Raw genomic sequence first — 25,586 nt, forward strand, 5'->3', positions numbered from 1 at the left:
CGCTCGCAATTCCAGGAGATTAATCTGAAGACTTTTTTCCTGAAAGGACCAGGCTCCTTGAGTGTGAAGCCCATCTACATGAGCTCCCCACCCCAGGAGGGATGCATCCGTCGTCAGCACTTTTTGTGGCTGAGGAACTTGGACTGGATGCCCCAAGGTCAGATTGGATTGAATCGCCCACCACTGCAGAGAATTCCGGAAGTCGGTGGACAGTTGGATTACATCCTCTAGATTCTCCGCAGCTTGATACCACTGGGAAGCTAGGGTCCATTGAGCCGATCTCATGTGTAGATGTGCCATGGGAGTCACATGAACTGTGGAGGCCATGTGCCCCAGAAGTCTCAACATCTGCCGAGCCGTGATCTGTTGAGATGCTCGAACTATAGACACCAGGGACAGGGGTTGTCTGCCCTTGTCTCGGGAAGATAAGCTCGAACTGTCTTTGTGTTCAACAGGGCGCCAATGAATTCCAACTTTTGCAATGGAGTGAGATGGGACTTGGGGTAATTGATTATGAACCCCAGTAGTTCTAGCACCTGAATAGTCATTCACATGGACTGCTGAGCGCCTGCCTTCGAAGTGCTCTTCACCAGCCAATCATCGAGATAAGGGAAAACATGCACGCCCAATCTGCGTAGTGCCGCTGCGACTACCGCCAGGCACTTTGTGAATACTCTGGGCGCAGACGCCATCCCAAAAGGCAGCACACAGTACTGAAAGTGCTGAGTTCCCAGCCGAAATCGAAGATACTTCCTGTGAGCTAGAAGGATCGAGATATGTGTGTAAACATCCTTTAAGTCAAGAGAGCATAGCCAATTGTTCTCTTGAATCATGGGAAGAAGGGTGCACAGGGAAACCATCCTGAACTTTTCTCGAACTAGAAATTTGTTCAGGCCACATAGGTCTAGGATGGGACGCATCCCCCCTGTTTTCTTCTGCACAAGGAAATACCTGGAATAGAATCCCAGCCCTTCTTCCCCTGGTGGAACGGGTTGGACCGCACCAGCCTTTAGAAGGGCGGAGAGTTCCTCTGCAAGTACCCGCTTGTGCTGGGAACTGTAAGATTGAGCTCCCGGTGGACAAATTGGAGGTTTTGATTCCAGATTGCTTGTCTCAGAGTTCTATAGGTTGCGATCATCTGCTCCTTCTTGGAGATATCAACCTACATCTACAGAATATCCAAAATCATAATGTAATGGATTTACATGGAATCCTTAAACCTATGTTAGCCAAAATTTTATTCCTCTCATGAGAAAAGGCATCATTTTGATTTGTTGGCTGATTCAGCTTCCCAGCTACATTCCTGGAAAGTAAGTAATGTCGATTGGAAGTTGGTTATTTGATCTGATCACCATTTACTTGAGTTCACCTTAACCTGGAGGGAAAGGGCAAAACGAAAACCTGTATCTTCTGTCTCAGTTACTACTAGAGGAAAGATAGCTTCTGACTTTTTCTGGTCCAATATAGAGCAGAGAATTCACGGCTCTGAGCATAATGAAGTTTTATTGATAATTGGAATTATATTTCTGAAGAGATTTTAGATATTGTTGCCCCTAAAACTAAGAAGCAAATTAGGGTGCAAAGAAACAACCCCTGGTATGATGCAGAACTGAAAACACAAAAGCAACTATGGAGACGTTTAGAGCGTTCCTGGCAAAAAGATAAGGTTGAGGGTAAGAGGGAGGAGTGGAGGAAGGTAATTAGTTACTATAAATATATGATTAAAACAAAGAGGAAAATCTTTTACTCAAAACTGGTGGGTGAAGATTTGATAAATCAGAAGAAACTGTTCCAAATAGTGACACATTACTTAAAACCAACAAATATAATGCAACAGGATTTAGAAGGATCTCCTTCCACTCAATCACTAGCAGATTACTTTAGAGGTAAAATACACAAACTGCAAATAGAAACATACAGGATCTCTGGAAGTTTTATCAATTGTTACCGATGCATTACCTGCAGATAGAGTGTGGTATGATTTTGAACATATCTGTGAATCTGACTTGCGTTCACTGTTTTGCCCCTACTGTTTTCTGGACACCTGCCCTCCCTATTTAATGAATGCAGCTCCAGAATCTTGTGTGTCATTATTATTGATTCGAATTAATCATCAGTTAGCCCGGGGTAAATTTCCAACTAAGTATGCAATATAATTCTCACCCTGATTGTTAAAAACGGTTCAGCAGATGTTACCAATTATCACCCTGTGGCACCAATTCCTATATTTGTTAAGTTATTGGAGCGGTTTGTGACAAAACAATTAACCTCTTTTTCTGGATAAATCTGACTTACTTCATGATTCACAGTCTGGTTTTCATAAGGTTTTTTGTTTGTTTTTAGCATAGAAACAGTTCTTGGTGCATTAATAGCAGAGGGAAGAATGCTCTTGGGTAAAGGCCAAAGGGCCATAATTGTACAATTTGATCTATCACGTACATTTGACCTTGTGGAACACCAATTGATTTTTTAATATCTTGATAGCTTCAGTATTGGTGGCAATGTATTATCTTGGTCTGAGGGCTTTCTTACCTCTAGGACTTATAATGTGAAATTTAAGAAGTACTTATCTGAGCCATGGAGTGCTGGCTGTGGGTTCCACGGGGTTTCCCTTTCTCATCAACATTGTTTAATATTCTGATATCATCTCTTGGTAATATAATGAATTTGGCTGGTTTTAGGGTGTATAGCTATGCTGACAATACAACCATTTTGCACCCAGTTACTCAGACATCAGGTCTGACGGCAATCCGAATAAAAAAATGTATGATACTTCTGAAAACTTGGATTAATACCCATTCTTTGCTCGAACCCAGAGAGAGACAGAGAGCCGACAGGAATTTTTTTTTAGGTACCATTAAATTCTTGTGGGACTGAGTGGGGACATGTTAAAGTCTTGTGGGGATGGGAAGGGATGGGTTAAAGTCTTGAGGGGATGGGTGGGGACTGGTTAAATTCCTGCAGGGATGGGTGGGGACGGCTAAGATTCCAGTGGGGATAGGTAAGATTTGCAACCACATCCAACCACATCCAATCTCATCTATGCAAACGTCCCCACGATTTCTCCAATCTCATCTCTATTCCCCTCCTCCCCCCTCCCCTTCTCGTGCGCCCTGTGGAACGCCCACTCGATCTGCAACAAACTTCCCTTCACCCACGATCTCTTCATCTCCCATTCCCTTCAACTGCTCGCCCTAACTGAAACCTGGCTCACCCCTGACGACTCTGCCTCAATCGCAGCCCTATGCCACGGTGGTTATCTTTTCTCCCATTCGCCCTGCCCAACTGGCCGCGGTGGCGTCGTCGGGCTACTACTTTCGCCCTCCTGCAGTTTTCAACCTCTCCACCTACCTCAGTCTCACTGCTTCTCATCCTTTGAAGTTCACTCTATCCGTCTATTCCACCCACTGCCACTCAGAGTTGCAGTCATCTACCGCCCCCCTGATAAATCCCTCCCTTCCTTCCTTACCGACTTCGATGCCTGGCTCTCCGTTTTTCTTGAGCCCTCATCCCCATCCCTCATTCTTGGTGACTTCAACATTCACACTGATAACCCATCCGACTCTTATGTTTCTCAGTTCCTCACTCTTACCTCCTCCTTCAACCTCCAACTGAGCCCCACAACCCCTACTCACAAATCTGGCCACTGTCTTGATCTCGTCCTCTCTTCTACTTGCTCACCCTCCAATTTCTGCGTTTCCGCTCTTCCTATCTCTGACCACCACCTAATCACATTCACACTTCAGCACCCTCCCCCTCAATCTCGCCCAACACTAACTACTACGTCCAGAAATCTCCAGGCTGTTGACCTCCCACCTTATCCTCTAGTATCTCTGATCTCCTCCCTTCCATCATGTCCTCCAAATCTGTTGACATAGCTGTCTCCACTTACAATGCCACTCTCTCCTCTGCTCTAGACACCCTTGCACCGTCCATCTCCCGTTCCACAAGGCGTACCAATCCCCAGCCCTGGCTGACCCCTTGCACCCGTTACCTTCGCTCCTGTGCCCGTTCGGCTGAACGCCTCTGGAGGAAATCTCGCGCCCATACTGACTTCATTCACTTCAAATTCATGCTATCCTCCTTCCAATCCTCCCTATTCCTCGCTAAACAGGACTATTACACCCAACTAACTAATTCCCTCAGCTCTAACCCACGTCGTCTCTTTGCCACCCTCAACTCCCTCCTCAAAGTGCCCTCCGCTCCCACCTCCCCCTCACTCTCTCCTCAATCTCTGGCCGACTACTTCCGTGACAAGGTCCAGAAGATCAACCTCGAATTCACCACCAAACCTTCTCCTCCTCTTCATCCTATAACCCACTCTCTCAACCAACCTACCCAGGCCTCCTTCTCCTCTTTTCCTGCTATCACCGAAGAAGAAACCGCCCATCTCCTCTCCATCTCGAAATCCACCACCTGTTCCTCAGACCCCATCCCCACCAACTTACTTATCACCATCACTCCTACTATCACCCCCACCATCTGTCATATCCTCAACCTCTCTCTCTCCACTGCAACTGTCCCGGACACCTTCAAGCATGCTGTAGTCACACCACTCCTCAAAAAACCATCACTTGACCCTACCTGTCCCTCCAACTACCGCCCCATTTCCCTCCTACCCTTCCTCTCCAAGATACTTGAACGCGCCATTCACAGCCGCTGCATTGATTTTCAATCCACTCATGCCATCCTCGATCCACTCCAATCCGGCTTTTGCCCCCTACACTCGACAGAAACAGCACTATCTAAGGTCTTCAATGACCTGTTCCTCGCCAAATCCAAAGGTCACTACTCCATCCTCATCCTCATCGACCTATCCGCCGCTTTCGACACTGTCAATCACAACCTACTTCTTGACACACTGTCCTCCTTTGGGTTCCAGGGCTCTGTCCTCTCCTGGTTCTCCGCCTATCTCTCCCATCGTACCTTCAGAGTACACTCTCATGGTTCGTCCTCCTCCCCTATCCCGCTCTCTGTTGGAGTTCCTCAAGGCTCTGTCCTTGGGCCCCTTCTTTTCTCAATTTACACCTCTTCCTTAGGCTCCCTGATCTCTTCTCATGGTTTTCACTATCATCTTTATGCTGACGACACCTAGCTTTATCTCTCCACACCAGAAATCACTGCGGAAACCCAGGCCAAGGTATCGGCCTGCTTATCCGACATTGCTGCCTGGATGTCCAACCACCACCTGAAACTGAACATGGCCAAAACTGAACTTATTGTTTTCCCACCCAAACCCACTTCTCCTCTCCCTCCACTCTCTATCTCAGTTGATAACACCCTCATCGTCCCCGTCTCATCTGGCCGCAACCTCGGTGTCAGCTTCGACTCCTCCCTCTCCTTCTCTGCGCATATCCAGCAGATAGCCAAGACCTGTCGCTTCTTCCTCTATAACATTAGCAAAATTCGCCCCTTCCTCTCTGAGCACACCACCCGAACTCTCATCCACTCTCTCATTACCTCTCGCCTTGACTACTGCAACCTACTCCTCACCGGCCTCCCACTTAGCCATCTATCCCCCCTTCAGTCCATTCAGAACTCTGCCGCACGTCTTATCTTCCGCCTTAACTGATATACTCATATCACCCCTCTTCTCAAGTCACTTCACTGGCTTCCGATCAGATACCGAATACAGTTCAAGCTTCTCCTACTCACCTACAAATGCACTCGATCTGCAGCCCCTCCTTACCTCTCTACCCTCATCTCCCCTTACGTCCCTACCCGTAACCTCCGCTCTCAAGACAAATCCCTCCTTTCAGTACCCTTCTCCACCACCGCCAACTCTAGGCTTCGCCCTTTCTGCCTCGCCTCACCCCATGCTTGGAACAAACTCCCTGAGCCCATACGCCGGGCCCCCTCCCTCCCCATCTTCAAATCATTGCTCAAAGCCCACCTCTTCAATGTCGCCTTCGGCACCTAATCACTTCATCTCTTCTCAGGAAATCTCATCTACCCCAACTTGGCATTTCGTCTTTTAGATTGTAAGCTCTTCTGAGCAGGGACCGTCCTTATTCGTTAATTTGTACAGCGCTGCGTAACCCTAGTAGCGCTCTAGAAATGTTAAGTAGTAGTAGTAGTAGTAAGATTTCTGTCCCTGTGCAACTCTCTAGTGTGCACCTCAACATGAACCAACTGGCTAGTATATATAGTTAGATTTAAAATTAAACTTTTTATTCTCCTAGGCCTGCTTACATTCACAAAGTTTAACAGTGAGGATACAGATAATTACCTTTCCAGAATTGGGTGCAATGTCTAAAGCATAAATCCATCTGGCATGTGCGTTCACTTCAGCATGCACCATCCCTGATGCAGCATCATAAATCCGGATCTGACCGCTTCCATAAGCTGCAGCTATGACTCCTTTCCACATCTTCACCGATGAGCATGTGCACCTGCATCAAACAACTCAAATTTTACACTGCTTTCTACTACTTACCGCATTTCAGACCATGCAACCATTGTTATTTACCAAGCTCAGAAACAGGCACTTTTTTTTGGTTATTTTTGGCAGTGAACACTGTACCTACTGTAGAATTGCATAGTAGAAAATGTTATTTATTTACTAAATAATATTCAAGGTCTTGTACCATAAATTTCAATCAGACCAGAAAATTAATCACTTTAAACAAGTAAGTCAACAGTAAAGCTATCCAAATAGTAATTTTAAGTTACCCAGATAACTTTAGAGAGGCTTCAAAGCAAACGGACTTGTTCTGCCACTGGCTGACTGGATAAAGTTAGGTGAAGTTCAAATTAAGGGCCCCAAAGCAAAATATTGTAAAAGCCCATCGAGGAGTGAAGATCCACCTCAGAAAATACAAGTGTGGGCTATGTGGGCCCCCTCCTCCACAGTGCAGAGGCTGTTTGTGTGGAATTTACATCATTGAAGTCAAAACTGATCATAAGCAGTGGCTGGATAGAGTTTTGCTGCACCCCAGGAATGCATCCAAACTTGCCTCTTTTTATGCAGCTAAATTCTGGCCAACAAGTTGACAAGAAAACATTTAGCCAAAGAGCAGGTGTAACACGCATAGCAAAGATAGCGCCCGTATAGGTCGGGTCCGCGCAAGCTCCAGGTAGAGTGGTGACTGACCCCTGACCAGGATGAGTCACACTCACCTGGCGAGGCTGTGGAGCTGAGGACGAGAACGGCGGTCTGAAGGGCGAACCCGGTGGAACTGCAGATGGCTTCTGGCCGGGAAATTCGAAGTCCACGTGGATCCACCGGTGCTGGCCAGGCACTGACTCAACCCCCACCCACCAGACAAGAGACCAGACGCCCCGGCAGACGTAAGACACCGAGCCAGGCCTAGCTGCATGGGAGGGCGACCGGCGTGCGACCGTTGCCGTTCAAAGTGGAGTTCAGTGGTCCGCCTGCCATCCGGCGCCGGCCTTAGGAATCAGGACGCCTGAGAGCCAATCGGGTCTGGGCAGAGGGGGGCCGACGAACGGAGACCGCACAGGCCCGCCTGGAGCCGCTCCTTCACCGGCCTGGCCTCACCCGACATCAAAGAACAACAACGTGGATGCAGAAGCTCACAGGTTTGCTTGCTGTGTTTTGAGTGAATGAAATGACGGCGGCACGGGGAGTGGAAATGGAAACTAACCCAATGTCTCAATGGACTAGATAGACTCGCTTCCACTCCAATCTATTACATCTCCTGGTTCGGCCCCCTCGGGGACTCGCCATGGAAGGAGGGATTAGCGGCTCACAAAAAGAGGGATTAGCGGCTCACGAAAAGAAGGAACAGGGAAATGGAGAATCGCAGCGGTGGGCTATGATTGATGACCGCTGCATTGTATTGAAAGCAGCAGCGGCCGTCAATACAAAGACGTGTTCCAGTCCTAAGGCTCTACCTGACCCAGAAAATCCCGGGGATCTCCAGATCTGACTTACACTGCCCCCAGCTCCCAGGAGTAATGACGACCCGAGCTGCTAAACGACGCGACTCCTGCTAAACACCTCGACTCCTCCTGTCACTGAAGCAACACATACACTTCAAGAAACCCAGCGTAAATCCTACAGCTGCACCGGGAGCAACTGAGCTCTGCGCCCAGGACAACACCTCCAAGCATCTAATTGTGAGTAACCCATCATCCCAAACTGACCTCAAAATGAACATAATCAAAATACTCCTAATAATCTACTCCTTCTCACTGATCCACCTAACACTATCAATCCCACTTACAGAAAATAGTATCATACCCATCCTACAACATTACCGAAGGCTGATCAAACATTCCACACTTCACCAAACTGACACCCATCAAATTAAAGGAAGTCTATCTAAATACAGACAATACCAACAAAACGGAAGGAAAGATCACAACAAACACACACCACCCAACAAACGGCAACTACTAAAAATCCACACATCACCAAACCTAGCAGCCCCATATCAAAATATCCAAGTGGGCTACATTAATGCTAGGTCCATAGCCAACAAAACAACAACAATATCACACTGGATCATCTCAGAAAACCTTGATCTTATCTTCATCAACAAAACATGGATTCACGATCAAAAGGACCCCATAATCCTTGAACTATGCCCTCCAGGCTACAAAATCATTCATTGGACCAGGACAGAAAAGAGAGGAGGATGAATAGCAATAATATGCCAAACACCGAAACCATAGCCGAATCCATAACATCACCGAATACATAACACCCCAATTAGAAATTGCATCATTCAGAATTCATAACAAATCCCTGATCGATCATCTGAACTGCGTCCTATTTTACAGACCACCCGGAAACTGGAATGAAAGCCAGCCCACTTTCACGGACTTCATCTCAAACACCTGTGTAAACAGCTCTAATACATTAATACTAGGCGACATAAACCTTCACCTAGAAGATCACAACTCCACCAACGTACGTGAATGCAAAGACTTCCTACAGTCCTGGGACCTCAAATGGCCTCACATACAAGCTACCCACACCAAAAGACACACTCTAGACCTCCTATCACACAAACTGTCCACAGATCATAACCTATTAATAACAGACATCAAGTGGACATAAACACCATGGACCGACCACTATAAACTAAACCTCTCTCTAGACTGGCGGAAGAAGGGACTAAACCATACACCAGCACTCACAACTTACACCACGAGAGAGCAAATAGATCCACAAATATTCTGGCAACTGATATATGACAATGAATGGAAAACACCTATCGACTTCATACACTACCTCAACCACTGGGAGGACAGATGTAGAAGCGACTAAACGAAATAGCGCCCTTAAAGACAAGAATATCAAGAAGACAAAATTCGATACCATGGTTCAATGACGAATTAATAAAAACTCAAAACACAATCCAGGAAACTTGAACGAGCATGGGAAAAAATAAAAGATGAACATACACTTAACGCATGGAAACAAGGACACAGAAAATACAAATACGCCATAAGACAAGCCAAAAGGTCCTATTACAAAACTAAAATAGGACCGCATTACAAAGATATGAAGAAATTATTTCAACTCGTAAATAAGCTACTTGACACCACCCCTATCACCAAAGCCAACAAAGACACCCCACCCGCAGACAAACTTGCTAACTACTTTAATGAAAAAATAATAAAATTACGCAGCACACTTCCTCAGCATAACACGGACATCGAAAACTTCAACGACCTGGACCAAATCCCTGGTGGATGCCCAGCCGACCGTCTCTGGACAACATTTACTCTCCTCACCATTGAATCAGTCACAAAAACGACTCATAGATTTGCCAACACCCACTGCAAACTGGACATATGTCCCAGTCATCTACTCAAATCCGCCCCTGACCGCTTCATAACAGACCTCACATTCCACCTAAACTTCATGCTACAACATGGTCTCTTCCCCGAGGAATATGGCAACATCCTACTCATCCCAATACCAAAAGACGCCAAGAAAAACACAAACGACCTAACCAATTACCGCCCAATTGCATCTATACCATTAGTAATTAACTGATGGACAGCTTGGTGACCAAACAGTTTACAGAATATATGGACAAGTTCTCAATACTACACGACTCACAGTCAGGGTTCCGCCCCCACCACAGTACCGAAACTGTCCTAGTTACACTCCTGGCCAAGTTCAAGCAAGAAATTGCCACAGGCAAAAGTATACTTCTCCTCTAATTCAATATGTCAAGCGCATTTGACATGGTAAACCACAATATACTACTAAGACTCCTTGGCCATTTTGGGATTGATGGAAACGTACTTCTGGATAAAGGGTTTTCTAGCCACCAGAACATACCGAGTAAAATCAAACTCAAACATATCATCACCGTGGAAAGCTACCTGTGGAGTACCTCAAGGATCACCATTATCACCAATACTCTTCAACAATATGATGATCCCACTGGCAAAGTACCTATCCAACTGAGGTCTCAACCCGTTCATCTATGCAGACGACGTCACTATCTACATCCCCTTCAGTCATGACTTGACAGAAATAACAAATGAAATAGTAACATAGTAGATGACGGCAGAAAAAGACCAGCACGGTCCATCTAGTCTGCCCACGATAAACTCATATGTGTATACCTTACCTTGATTTGTACCTGTCTTTTTCAGGGCACAGACCGTATAAGTCTGTCCAGCAGTATTTCCCGCCTCCCAACCACCAGTCCCGCCTCCCATCACCGGCTCCGGCACAGACCCCGTATAAGTCTGCCCTCCCCTATCCTAGCCTCTCAACCACCAACCCCTCTTCACCCCGCCACCCAATTTCAGCTAAGCTTCTGTGGATCCATTCCTTCTGCACAGGATTCCTTTATGCCTATCCCACGCATGTTTGAATTCCGTTACCGTTTTCATCTCCACCACCTCCCGCGGGAGGGCATTCCAAGCGTTCACCACCCTCTCTGTGAAGAAATACTTCCTGACATCTTTCCTGAGTCTGCCCCCCTTCAATCTCATTTCATGTCCTCTCGTTCTACCGCCTTCCCATCTCCAGAAAAGATTTGTTTGCGGATTAATACCTTTCAAATATTTGAACGTCTGTATCATATTACCCCTGTTCCTCCTTTCCTCCAGAGTATACATGTTCAGGTCAGTAAGTCTCTCTTCATACGTCTTGGAACGCAACTCCCATACCATCCTCGTAGCTTTTTTTTGCACCGCTTCCATTTTTTTAACATCCTTCGCAAGGTACGACCTCCAAAACTGAACACAATACTCCAGGTGGGGCCTCACCAATGTCTTATACAGGGGCATTAAAACCTCCTTTCTTCTGCTGGTCACACCTCTCTCTATACAGCCTAGCAACCTTCTCGCTACGGCCACCGCCTTGTCGCACTGTTTCATCGCCTTCAGGTCCTCAGATACTATCACCCCAAGATCCCTCTCCCCGTCCGTGTCTATCAGGGTCTCCCCACCTAACACATACGCCTCCCTTGGATTTCTACTCCCTAAGTGCATCACTTTGCATTTCTTCGCATTGAATTTTAATTGCCAAATGTTAGACCATTCTTCCAATGGTCTAACATTTGGTCTAACATCAATGACGGCCTGAACATCATGAACTCCTTGGCAAACTCATTGCAACTGAAACTGAACACTGAAAAAACACACTGGCTCATCCTCTCATCTCAACGTAACAAGTACAAACCCACAACCATAAACACACTAGAACACACCCTCCCTACCTCAGACAGCCTAAAATTACACGGCGTCACAATTGACTGCAACCTTACCCTTGAAAGCCAAGTAAACTCCGTAATAAAGAAAATGTTCTACTCAATGTGGAAACTTAAATGAATAAAACCTTTCTTCTAGAGGGAAATCTTTCGAAACCTAATACAATCAATGGTCCTAAGCCATGCAGATTCCTGCAACGCAATCTATGCGGGATGTAAAGAACTCGCAAAAAAACTCCAGACCGCCCAAAACACAGCTGCCAGGCTGATATTTGGTAAATCACGACTCGAAAGTGCTAAACCCCTTCAAGAAAAGCTGCACTGGCTCCCAATCAAAGAACAGATCATCTTCAAAATATGCACCTTTGTCCACAAAATTATCTACGGCGTAGTCCCAGGATACATGACAGACCTTATAGATCCACCAACCAGAAACAGAATCGGATCATCACGATCATACCTAACTTACATTACCCAAATTGCAAAGGACTTAAATACAAAACAACTTACGCATCCACCTTCTTCTACGTAAGCACACAATTATGGAGTGGACTCCCGAAAGCTGTAAAAACAATCCATAACCACCTAAACTTCAGAAAATCACAAAAAACCAACCTCTTCAAAAAGGCTTACCTCACCGATCCAACGTAAATCCCCACGTCCAGCAACACAGCTCAACCAATGTTCGTACTGGACAATATACAATCTTCATTCCATACGACCTTCACGGTGCCTGACACACACCTACCTCATTTGACCACTCTACAACCTTGTATTTGTTATCAACTGACTGGCGAACGCCTTTACGGTACTATATAAGCCACACTGAGCCTGCAAATAGGTGGGAAAATGTGGGGTACAAATGTAACAAATAAATAAATAAATATCTGAGGTTGTGCTCAGCAAATAAGACATACCCTTTGATATTTCCAACTACTTAGAGATAAAATTTTACTTATTTTAGTATATGGTAAAAGGCAACACTTTCTTACCAAACACTGCACAAAGCAATTTGGATATCAGTCACTGCTCCTCCCCACTTTTTCCCCCACAAAAAAGAGGGGATATTTCCTTCATTCTGAAATTCATCTTTTGCTTCATTACTGTAGCTCCCCCATGAACAGGTGTGAACTGCCTCTTGTGACTCAAAGAAGAAAGGACTTTGGTTCTCATGCCAATGCCATCTTTCACGGTGCTCTGAGTTAAGAAAACCATTTACTTCCAAGGTGGCATCATAAGGAAAATTGTAAATTACTTCTACTACTACTACTGAAACAGCACTTGCTAAAGTCTCCAGTAATCTGTTCCTGGCCAGATCCAAAGGTCTCTATTCTATCCTCATCCTTCTCGATCTATCTGCTGCTTTTGACACTGTTGATAACAGCCTACTCCTTGATACGCTGTCCTCACTTGGATTTCAGGGTTTTCTTCTTATCTCTCCCAGTGTACCTTTAGTGTATCCTCTAGTGGATCCTCCTCTACTTCTATCCCACTGTCAGTTGGTGTACCTCAGGGATCTGTCCTGGGACCTCTTCTTTTCTCCATCTATACTTCATCCCTTGGTACTCTGATCTCATCCCATGGTTTTCAGTATCATCTTTACGCTGATGACTCCCAGATCTACCTCTCCACACCACAAATCTCAGCCGAAATCCAGGCCAAAGTATCAGCCTGCCTGTCTGACACTGCTGCCTGGATGTCTCAGTGCCATCTGAAACTAAACATGACCGAGGGGAGGAGACAAGATGGCGGTGCACAGAGCTTGCTGCTGAGACGTCTCGTGTTGAGCTCGGAATATTACCATATTCCTCCCTAAAAAATGCCTCATACTAAAAGGTCTGGTTAAGGCTGGAGCCTCGGCCACCAGAACCTCCTCACCTTCGCAACTCACCATCGAGAGGTTCGCAACGACGACACCCGATTTGAAAACCGGAGGGAGCCCTGCTATCCCAGGAGGAGGAGACCCCTGTGACTTGGGGCTAGATACCGCCTTATTGCCCCCAGAGCGCAATCCACCGCCTCCGTCCGAAGGTTGTCTTTCCCAACCAGGATTGCTAGAACCGGAAGTCGGTGAAGAACGACCCTGGACTAGGGGCTCTGGAGAAAATTCAACCTACGGAGGTCTGACGCCTCAGGGCCTGCAGACAATGAGATCTTTATCAACTAGACCGGAGACGGTAACGCTGGAGAGCATTTGGGACGCTCTCCAGAAGTTAGATGTAAAGCTAACCAACTCTACTACAGAAATTTCAACATTAGTAAGTACAGTTGAACTTCTTTCTAATTCCTTTGAAACTTTAAAAGCAGACTCTAAAAATCAAATGGCAGTCTTAAATGAGGAAGTAAAAAAATATCAAGACTTTGCCACAACAACTATTAAAGATAAACTCAGATTCACAGAAAAATAGAACAAACAGAAAATCATAATTGTCGAATGAATCTTCGCTTTTTGAATTTTCCTTACTCGATTGGGATTTCTCCATTGGATGCTTTTAAAAAGTACCTAACAGAAATTCTGGGATATTCCTCTGACTTTATTCCTCCACTAAATCTCATATTTTATGCAGCAAATAAAAAGTCTCCAGAACTTCAATTAGAGATGGAATCTCAAATTCCCCTTCAAGGAAATGAAAAACAATTGATCCTAAATTTAACTGAGATTCTTGAATCATCCATATCAGAAAACTCTGAAAGAAAGACTTTGATGGTATCTTTTGTGTTTGAACAGAATTTGGAAGCAGTTAAACATTTATTTTTCAAAAAATCACAATCTTTATTTTACGGGAAAAAGATATGGATGTACCCTGATGTTACAAGACAAACTCAGGAAAGAAGAAAAGAATTTCTTGCCCTAAGGAAGGAAGCCCTAGAGATAGGAGCTTCTTTCTATTTAAATTATCCTTGAAAATGTGTGATTAAATATTTAGGGCTTAAATATATTTTCTTTTTACCAGAACAACTAAATGCCTGATAGTACATCTAATGGATTGATTTAAATGTATAATGAATCGGGTTTGTGTATTAAACTATATATAATTTAACAATATTCCTTAAATTCTCTCCTGAAAATGTATCTCCTTCCCTCATAGTTGTGGTCTAAAGAAGGCTTATATTTTTCCTGTACTAAATTTTCCTATATTCTTTTTGACTCATTTATTAGTCAATTAATACGCCTGTATTACTTTTCAAGTATTGAAGTTGTTGTACATTTGTAATAAATTTATTTTAAAAAAATCAACAACTAAACATGACCAAGACTGAGCTTCTAATCTTTCCCCCTAAACCAACCTCTCCTGTTCCCCCATTCTCTATTTCTGTGGATAACACTCTCCTGTCTCATCAGCTCGTAACCTTGGGGTCATCTTCGACTCCTCCCTCTTCTTCTCTGCACATATTCAGCAGACTGCTAAAACCTGTCGTTTCTTTCTCTATAATATCACCAAAATTCGCCCTTTCCTTTCTGAGCACACTACAAGAAGTCCACACTCTTATCACCTCTCGCTTAGACTATTGCAACTTGCTTCTCACAGGTCTCCCACTTAGCCATCTCTCACCTCTTCAATCTGTTCAAAATTCTGCTGCACAACTAATATTCCGCCAGTGTCATTATGCTCATATTAGCCCTCTCCTCAAGTCACTTCACTGGCTTCCTATCCGTTTCCGCATACAGTTCAAACTCCTCTTATTGACATAAGTGCATTCACTCTGCAGCTCCTCAGTACCTCTCCACTCTCATCTCTCCCTACATTCCTCCCCAGGAACTCCGTTCACTGGATAAATCTCTCTTATCTGCACCCTTCTCCTCCACTGTTAACTCCAGACTCCATTCCTTTTATCTTGCTGCACCATATGCCTGGAATAGACTTCCTGAGCCAGTATGTCAAGCTCCATCTCTGGCCGTCTTCAAATCTAAGCTAAAAGCCCACTTTTTGATGCTACTTTTAACTCCTAACCCTTATTCACTTGTTCAGAACCCTTATTTTATCATCCTCACTTTAATATTCCCTTATCTCTTGTTTGTCCTGTTTCCCTGTCCTAATTAGATTGTAAGCTCTGTCGCGCAGGTACTGTCTCTTCATGTTCAAGTGTACAACGCTGCGTACGTCTAGTAGCGCTATAGAAATGATAAGTAGTAGTACTTATAGCACTACTAGACGTATGCAGCACTGTACACAAAGAGACAGTCCCTGCTCGATAGAGCTTACAATCTAATTAGGACAGACAAACAGGACAAATAAGAGATAAGGGAATTACTAAGGTGGGAATGATAAAACATGGGTACTGAACAAGTGGCCCCTCCAGTCTGTCCAGTTGAGATTCTTCCACTTTTGGTAGATGAGTATGTACTTTCCAAGATACTCCAATACCACTTTCCCCACCAGGGTCATAATTTTACCTGACCTCTGAACCTCTTCCCTTCCAGATCACATATTACTCCAGGTCCCTTCATTCTTTACAACAAAGCCTTCTTTGTGATCTGTCATTTCTTCAGGTTTGTTATTACTCGCTGCTTAGCATTCTCAATTATTGTATTCTCTCTGGAATGACCTTCCTGTTTCTAAAGCAGCCATTCCCAACCCAGTCCTCGGGACACACCCGGTCCCATTGGGTTTTCAGAATGTCTGGACAGACAACCAAACAGTAGAAGCGACCCAAGGAAGGACAAAGAAAGCAAGAGTTTATCCAAATGTCAACTTTAATGGAAACAAGACCTAACCTAGCCAAGTTTCAGAAAAACCATCATCAGGGATCTACAAACAATAAATCAATAAATGTATAAGAAAGATCATCATTAAAATAGATTATATAAAAATAATAGTAAGAATGCAAACTTTACCACATTTCCACAATACATTCACAGATTCAATGCATGTACTGCAATACCCTGGCAACATATAAAAAAATCTCACAAGTATCATTATGTATAGTGTGAAGAGCAAAGAAACTACAAGCCCCAGAAGGCAGTGCAGCACCAGAGAGATTCAGAACCAAGGAACTACAAAGCCCAGAAGGCAGGGCAACATCAGAGAAGCCAGGAGCTAAGAAACTACAAGCCCCAGAAGGCAGTGCAGCACCAGCAGACAGATCAGGTGAAGGGAGAAGAATCTATGCAAGGGAGGGAGGAGCCGGGGTGTGATTGGGAGATGGAGTCAGATGGGGGAAGGGAGGAGCCCCTAGACCGGGAGGAAGGGGAAGAGAGAATGGAACTGGAAGAGGAGAAAGGAGGGGAGAATGAGGAGGAAAGGGAAGTGCTGGTGGAGGGCTCTAAAAGTGAGTTATGAACTGAACTGGAGAGAGTGAATGAAGCCTTGGTGAATTGACCCGGTGGCTGGATGTCAGGTGGTTTTGTGCTGACAAATGAGGGAGGTGGGTCATTAGGTCTAAGAGTGAGAAAGTGACTTAGACCATATTGCCATTGAATTGAACTGTTTAATTTCATTTCTAAGATGAACTGTGTTTGAAGGCAATGCTAAACTAAACTGTGTTTGAAAGCAGTGCTAAAACTGAATTGAGGAGGAAAACATTGCTAACTGAACTGAATTGTGAGCAGTGCTCATTAGCTGTGGGAAAGAGCAGTGCTACTAAGTACTGGATTAGAAGCAGTGCTGGAGAAAACCATATTGAAAGCAGGGCCAAAGTGAACTGTGTGGAAAGCAGGCCCAAGCTGAACTGTATTGCAAGCAGGGCTCCAATGAACTGTGTTTAAAAGTGGAGCTACACTGAGGAGAGGGAGAGGCCGGTGAAGCCTTAAAGCAGAGTAAATGTACTCAGGAGATAATAAAGCACTTCTGGTGATTTGCCTGTTGTTCGGAGACCCTGATTGCAGACTGTCGACTCGGGAGTGAAGGGAGTGCTTGGTAAAGAAAGGAAGAGACTGAGAAAGAGTGGTGCGGATCTGGCGGCTGAGCATGACAATAGCTACAAACAAGATAAAAATCCTAACCATTTAGAGCCTTTATTAAAATATAATTTTCATAATATTCATATTATATGGCTCATAGGGTGAAAACAATGCTAAGCATATGGACAATGACTATCATTTTAACTTAAATATTCATGAGTTAGATTTGCATGCAATTGACGCAATACATGCAAATCTATCCCATGCATATTCATTGTGGATATCTTGAAAACTCGATGGGACCAGGCGTATCCTGAGGCTTGGGTTGGGAATGGCTGTTCTAAAGGCTGATGTCTGTTACTATCTTACCTGCTGCAAAGTGGGTACCTGTACATTCTTTGCAACAGAAAGCCACAGTTTCACAGGCTTGCAGGCCTGCCGCAATAATGTCCCCACTGGCTTACATGGCTTAATTCATAGACAAAAGGCAGTGGAACGGGGGGGCGGTGCCAGACCGTAAGTGAACTGCAGGGGCATGACCAGGGCCTGAAGATATGAAAGAGATGTTTAAATACCTCTGTGACATAAATGCACAAGAGATAAGTCTCTTTCAATGGAAAGGTCTAGAATTTGGGGGGGGGGGGGGGTCACAGAATATCTACAACTGCTTTACAGCAAAGAAACACCAGCTGCTGGCCAAATAGGAGAAATACGCTTCAGGACATAAATAAGACAGGAAAATAAACAATACATTTTACAGGCTTAAACACACTGTTTCTTCGCACCTCCCCCCTTAAGAGGGAGACCCCGAACTGCAGCCTCTACAGAACACTGATCGGGTCTTGATAGGGTGGCCATCAGCGTTATCATGTTCACTGCCTTTCCGATGCTTATAACAGAAGTTTTACCACACTCAGTACATGCTAACAGTTTTAGCCCTGTGAACAGTGAGGAGTATCTTCTGACAGAAGCTTTTACCACACTCAGCACATGTGAATGGTTTTACTCCTCTGTGTATTCCCTGGTGCTTTCTTAGCTGTGATTTATGAATAAAGCTCATCCTCCATTCAGTGCATGTAAAGGGGTTTCATTCCTGAATGGATTCTATGCTGCTTTAACAATAATTTCCGGCAACTGAAGCTTTTCTTACACTCCATACTTGAAATTGGTCTCTTTCCTGGGTGAAATTTTGTATTTCTTGTGGATCTTTCTTCCTGGTTGAAGCTACTGTCATAACCAGGACATGAAGATATTCTATTATCAGTGTTTTTCTGATATTCTGTAATGCTGGCTTTATTGATACAGCTTTTCCCATATTCTATACTTGTACATCTTCCAGTTTCTTTATTATTTTTCAGGTGCTACATTAGCTCCTTTTTCATACTGAAATATTTCTCATACTTAGAGCATGTAAAATGTGTGTCCTTTATACGTGTTTCCTGTTGTTCTAGTTCTACCTTTTGACTGAAGGTTTTTTCACAGTCTGTACACTTAAATAGTCTCTCTTCAGTGTCAGATCCCTCTGGTAATGTCTCTGCTAGAAAGTCAGGTATGGGCTCACTATCCTGACACTTTTCTGGTAGGCTGCACACAGCTAGCACCATAGCTGTGCAGTCTGCATAGGCCTTTAACGTATTTACATGAAAGGTACGCTGCTTTCTGTCTTGAGAGTCCATAGATATAACATAGTTTGTATCTTTTAGGCGCCTTATGACCTTGTAAGGTCCCGTCCAATGAGCTTGAAGTTTATTCTGACATACTGGGACTAAAACAAGCACCCGCTGGTCCTCATAAAACTCTCTACATTGGGCCTTATGATCATACCAGGTCTTTTGCTTAGTTTGGGTTGCCTGCAATTATCTCTGACAAAGCACACAATTTCTTCTCTGCCGCATGTTAACTACATATTCAATTACAGGGGTGTCAGAGGTATCAACTTCCCCCTCCCAATGTTCTCTTACTAAGTCGAAGGACCCTCTCACCCTCCGGCCATAAAGCAACTCAAATGGGGAGAACCCTGTAGATTCCAGAGGTACTTCCCTGTATGCAAACAGTAGGTAGGGCAAGTACTTCTCCCAGTCATGGTCTCCTGATTCTATGAAAGTCTTTAACATATGCTTTAATGTACCATTAAATCTCTCCACCAACCCATTAGTTTCAGGGTGATATGGTGTGGTACATACAGATTTCACTCCACAGTGTGCTCACAGATTCAGGATCAGCTCAGATATAAACAGTGTCCCTTGGTCTAAGAGCATTTATCGTGTATATCCTACCCGGGAAAATATTTCTAGCAGAGCAGTGGCAATTTTCTCTAATTCTACGGAGGATAAGGCTACCGCTTCAGGATATCTGGTAGTAAAGTCCACCACTGACAATATATATCTTTCCCCAGTCCAGCTAGGGACAGTTCGAGGCCCCACTACACAGCTATTCTCTCAAAGGGCTTACTGATAATAATGGGTAAAGGTTTCAGGGGAGCTTGGTGGTGATCTTGGGTCTTACCCACTCTTTGGCACACATCACAGGTTCAACAATAGTCAGCTACGGCTTGAGATACTCCCGGCCAATAGAAGTTCTGTGTCAATCTAGTGCGTGTGTGTGTCACCCCCTGATGTCCTGCTAGTGGAATATCATGTGCAATCTGTAGGAGTTATTCTCTGTATGCCCTGGGCAGTATAAGATGCTTGCCTACTGTCTAGGGCATAATAGGATCAACAGGATCAGTCTCTCTGTACAAACCCCCTTTTCCATAGGATACGATCTTTACAAGTCTCACTGATTCCTTGCCCAGCCCTCTGCCTCAGGGCTTTCAGGTCAGCGTCAGAGCGCTGTGCTTCCTGAAAAGCATGTCTCTGTCCTATATCAGTATCCATATCTGGAAGGGTCTCTGCTGATGACTTTGACAAATCAGGATCATCAGTTTGATCAATAGGTGTGTCAGTTAAGTCAGGCTGTGCCATACTGACGGCCCTGGTCACCTCTGGAACTGGTGTTACTGGAAGCACTGGAGCACCTCCTCCTGTTGCTTGGTCAGCTGGTCCCACCTGGACTGGCTCAAGATCTGGAACTGGAGAGGTAATCTCTGCTGCTTCTGCTTGTTGGGACGACTGGGCCTGACTACGGGTCACCATAGCGGAAATGCTGACTCTGCTATCAAGGGTAATGTTCATTGGACCCATGTCGGTCCCACACAGCACTGGTACCGGCATGTTTTTCATTATTCCTACTTCTCTGTATCCAGGTTTGGTACCCAAATCCAGGAATACTCAAGCAATGGGTACAGTCTCTCTGGATCCATTGGCTAACACTAGCTCCGCAGTGAGCCCTAGTAGAACAGCATCTTCCAGCACTAGCTCTGGTCATAATAAAGCCATGCTAGAGCCAGTGTCCACAAACCTAGCCACCTGGGTCTGATTCACAGTTACTGGGGTGCTGTAGTGTTGTGGAAACCCATTTGCTTCCTTGCTTGATGAATGGCCAGTAACTTTTTGTGCTGCGGCAACTGTGTGGGTCTGCTTCACGGTACTGGAGCTGCCCACGAAAGCTGCCAGACTTGGTGCAGGAACTGGAATTATCTGGGTAATCTGCTTTCAAATGTCCTGTGCACCCACACTGGTAACAAGGATGTTCATGCCTAAAGTCTTTAGGTTTTCAGGGAACACTGGAGGGTTTGTTGACAGTCTCTGAGGTTGCAGGGATACTTGGCTGAGGGCCCTGGCTGCCCTTAGATCCCAGCTGCTGCCAATAAGGACAGCTTCTCTTTGCCAACCAGGGACGGTTAGCCATAAAGATGTCAGCTAACTCAGCCGCCTTCCTTGGAGTACAGAGATGGTGATCTTGAACGTGTTCCCTCATCTCTAGATGACAACGCTGAAGAAACTGCTCCAGGACCATTAGGTTATGGCAGTCCTCCAGGGTTTTAACTTCAGCTCTACTGTGGCACCACTGATGCTGGCATCTTAGCTGAATCACAAACTCGCTGTATCATCCACCCCTTTTTGCAAAGTCCGGACCTTTAGTCTATAGGTCTCAAAGGTAATGATATAGCGGTTCAACAAATCTTTGCGTACCTCCTCAAACTGGGAGTACGTCTCCATGGACAGTCCTTGAAATGCCTCAAGTGCTCTACCAGTGAGCTTTTCTCCCAGATAGCGCACCCAATCTTTTTGAGGAATCTCAATTGACACCGCAAATTTTTTCAAAGGCAGTTAGATATTCGTCAATGACACCTCGGGTATCATCAAACTGAGCTAACATGTTGGGCCCGATCCGGGCTGTGGATCCTACCTCTGGGTCCTGGTGCAGGGGTTGGGCTGGAGCTTTGGATGTCAGCCATGTCCATCTCCAACTTCATTTTCTGTTGTTGGAGTTCCCGCTCACACTCTTCACGCTTCAGCTGGAATTCCTCTCACTGCAGCTAGTCTAGCCGCTGTTGTTCCATTATGTAGATCTGCAGGATCAGCTGGCATGGTGCCCGGTCCTGCCGATGCACAGGCCATTGTCCACAAGGTGTCTGGTCTCCCCTTGGGAGAGCACTGCACAGGCCAGTCCTGCATCTCCTCCTTGCTGAGGCCATCTGGTTGATCTTCTGTTAGGTCAGGCATCTCCAGTGTCTTCTGGCCACTGGCAGTTGCCATTAGCATACTGCTAATATCCTAACACTACAAAATAAAAACTGAACAGGAAAGGGACCCTGTTACTGCTACACTTGTTCACTGTGCTCCGTGTCTGGAGGTTAAAGATAAAAAAAAAAAAAAAAGATTCTGAACTACTCAGTGGATGGTGACCCTCACTCCATGCACTGAGCCTGACAATCCCACCGCTGCCACAAAAAAGAGGAGGATAGGTCTGTCACAAAACGCCTAGCCACCCGAATGGGGCTACCCTGCGGCCACTTAGAGGGTCTATCCCCAGCACAGCTCAGGTCCACCTGCACCTGCTGCTCGTGCTCTACACTATCACCCTCCTCCCACCAACTGGGTCACAACCGCCTCTGGGAGAGTATCCTGCTGTCAAATTATCCCCAGTGATTTCTAGGTTACTGGACCCACACTCCCAGTGGTCCCACTGTTCCAAGAAAGCACTCACAGGCCCAATAAACAAACCACCAGGATTCTTTTTCAGTCCAGACAGGCAGAGGCAATAAACAATTTATTGTCTTTAAAAGCTGAGCAATGAATAAAAAACGTGCAATCAGAAAACAGTAACAGGTAACTGAAATATGGATCAAATATAACACTAACTAAACATTTGTTTACTTCCTAAAAAGTAACTGGGGAGATCTGGACATATAGCTGCTCACCAGTTATCAAATATAAATGTTTTTTTTACAGGGCTTCAGCAAAGAGCTCTTTCTCTCTCTTCTCCTAGGCTGAAACTGAAGCAACAGCCAACAACTGCTGGGCCATTTCAAACTCTAGGCCAATCAGAGCATAGAACAACATTTGAAAAAAGCTGGTTACATCCCTGCAGGGCACTGCCTATTTTCTGTGTTATCTAAAGAAGGAATCATTCACTTATCTGTAACAGCTTTAGAGCAAAGAAACACCATCTGCTGGCCAAATAGGAGAAATACACTTCAGGACAGAATTAAGCCAGGAAAATATCTAATATATTTTACAGGCTTAAACCATACTGTTTCTTCACACATACCCAGCCTGAATTTGCTAAGATTACTACCAGGCCATGTATACCTACTGATAACTATCTTGTTGATTCTTTAAATATACTTGGGAACAGGAATTCAACTATAGCTAGTAGGAAGCATTCAAGAAACCCTATAAAATGTTATCAGTTAAGCAAAAATGTATTTCATTATTTGGGAGTAGATTTGGGTGATGCAGCTATATGAACTGTCAAGAATAATTTATACTTGTGTGACTATATAGAAATATAAAATATAGGATAGTTCACTTTTAGACGTGGAGGGGCATAATCGAACGAAAACATCTATCTCCATGGGCGTTTATCTCCGAGAACGGGTCAGTGAAGGGGCGGACCAAACCGTATTTTCGAAAAAAAATAGACGTCCATGTTTTATTCTACAATTTGTGAGCTGGGCGTTTTTGTTTTTCAGCGATAATGGAAAATGAAAGCGCCCAGCTAAAAAACGAATAAATCCAAGGCATTTGTTTGTGAGAGGGGCCAGGATTCGTAGTGCACTGGTCCCCCTCACATGCCAAGACACCAACCGGGCACCCTAGGGGGCACTTTTACAAAAACAAAAAAAAGGTGAAAGAGCTCCCAGGTGCATAGCACCCTTCCCTTGTGTGTTGAGCCCCCCAAATCCCCCTCAAAACCCAATGCCCACAAGTCTACACCATTACTATAGCCCTAAGGGGTGAAGGGGGGCACGTACATGTGGGTACAGTGGGTTTGGGGGGGGGGGGGGTTGGATGACTAAGCATTAAGCAGCACAATTGTAACAGGTGGGGGGGGGGGGGGATGGGCCTGGGTCCACCTGCCTGAAGTCCACTGCACCCCCTAACAACTGCTCCAGGGACCTGCATACCGCTGCCAGGGAGGTGGGTATGACATTTGAGGGTGAAAATAAAAAGTTGTGAAACATCATTTTTTGTGGTGGGAGGGGGTTAGTGACCACTGGGGGAGTCAGGGGAGGTCATCCCCGATTCCCTCTGGTGGTAATCTGGTCATTTAGGGCACTTTTTGGGGCCTTATTCGTGAAAAAACAGGGTCCAGGAAAAGTGCCCTAAATTCTAGCTAAAAACGCATACTTTTTTTCCATTATCGGCGAAAGGCGCCCATCTCTGTTCGGGTGATAACCAAGCCCCAGTCTCGTCTTTACCACGCCTCCGACACGCCCCCGTCAACTTTGTACGCTTCCGCGATGGAGTGCGGTTGAAAACGTCCAAGTTCGGCTTGCGATTATACCACATTATTCGTTTTTGTGAGATAAACGTCCATCTCCCGATTTAGGTCGGAACTTGGGCGTTTTTCTCGTTCGATTATAAGCAGGACAGTATACCATTACAGTGCTAACTACTTCAAAGCAGTTGCTGATTGCAACATCCCTTTCTACCCTTGAGAAGGGTTATGAGACTGACTATCCTGGAAGTTACATACCCACCGATAACTATCCTGTTTATCCTGTTAATTTTTCAGTTATATTTGGGACAGAATTCAATCATAACTAATAGGAGACATTCAAGAAACCCTATAAAATTTCATAGTAATTTATTATTTGGTAGTGGGATTTGATGATACAGCTGTCTAAATATCACAACTGGTCTTTTCCACTGTCTCAAGTGCTACCCATTCCATTTCAGTTTTTTACCTCTTTCCTACTCTCTTGCTCCCTGCATCCTGTCTTTCTTTCTTTCTGATATTCCTCCCCTTCACCTGGCAAACCCCCTGTTTATTCACACCCCCAGAATTTCTCTTCTTGGCCACTGAGATGGTATCCTTCTCCAGTTCTGGTGCTGCTCCCCTCCTTTCTGGGCCTTGGATTAAAGCCAATGATAATATCCTCTTGCACAAAATGTGTGCGTTTGTTCAGCAAGTGAACTGCAATCATTCAGAATGAACGTGATAATGACTAAACGCAGATAAGTTGAAAAGTAGATTGTGAAAATAGAGAAGGTACAATATGCTATACAAACAAGAATCTCTTTATAACTCAGAGTTCACAGCTCTGCACACTTCCCTTCTGTGAGCCTTACCCATAGGCAGAGATCTTGGATACGAGTTTGAAATCTTCACCCGATTTCCATACACATAGAACCCCCGAGTCATCCGCAGTCACCAAGTCGGCAGGGCAATCCTACAATATTTCAGGTTATTAAATGAAAGTATTCAAACTGCAAACCAGAAAAATAGAAATCCCTATCTTTCATTAGCACTTATTTTGATTTTTTGTGATATCTCATTTGAAATAAAAGTATTTGAAAGAACAAGCCATCTTAGTTTGCAAGTGCCTCAAGTTCCCATAACATATTTAAGGTAATGAAGCTGCCTAAAGCTGAAACTGTCATATCGATATACAGTAAATCAATCTATCCATATACATCGATCGACTGAAAGATCTCAGGTACAAGAAGAAAAATGAGTGGAAAGGAACAGTCTACATTTAAGAA

The 25,586-nt window shown here is 44.8% G+C and overlaps 1 protein-coding gene across 2 annotated transcripts in view; it reads right to left on the reverse strand.

Annotated features, from left to right (window-relative positions):
• Positions 1–25,586, reverse strand: part of WDR54 (WD repeat domain 54) — a 112,493-nt gene that overhangs the window by 12,337 nt on the left and 74,570 nt on the right. For both annotated transcript variants that reach the window (XM_030190913.1, XM_030190912.1), the window contains exons 7-8: positions 25,173–25,273; positions 6,230–6,392 (exon numbers count right to left, since the gene is read on the reverse strand). In XM_030190913.1, coding sequence (XP_030046773.1) covers positions 6,230–6,392; positions 25,173–25,273 — 264 coding nt within the window. The remainder of the gene's footprint in view (positions 1–6,229; positions 6,393–25,172; positions 25,274–25,586) is intronic.

Source organism: Microcaecilia unicolor, chromosome 2 (assembly GCF_901765095.1).
Source record: "Microcaecilia unicolor chromosome 2, aMicUni1.1, whole genome shotgun sequence".
Classification (NCBI taxonomy): domain Eukaryota; kingdom Metazoa; phylum Chordata; class Amphibia; order Gymnophiona; family Siphonopidae; genus Microcaecilia; species Microcaecilia unicolor.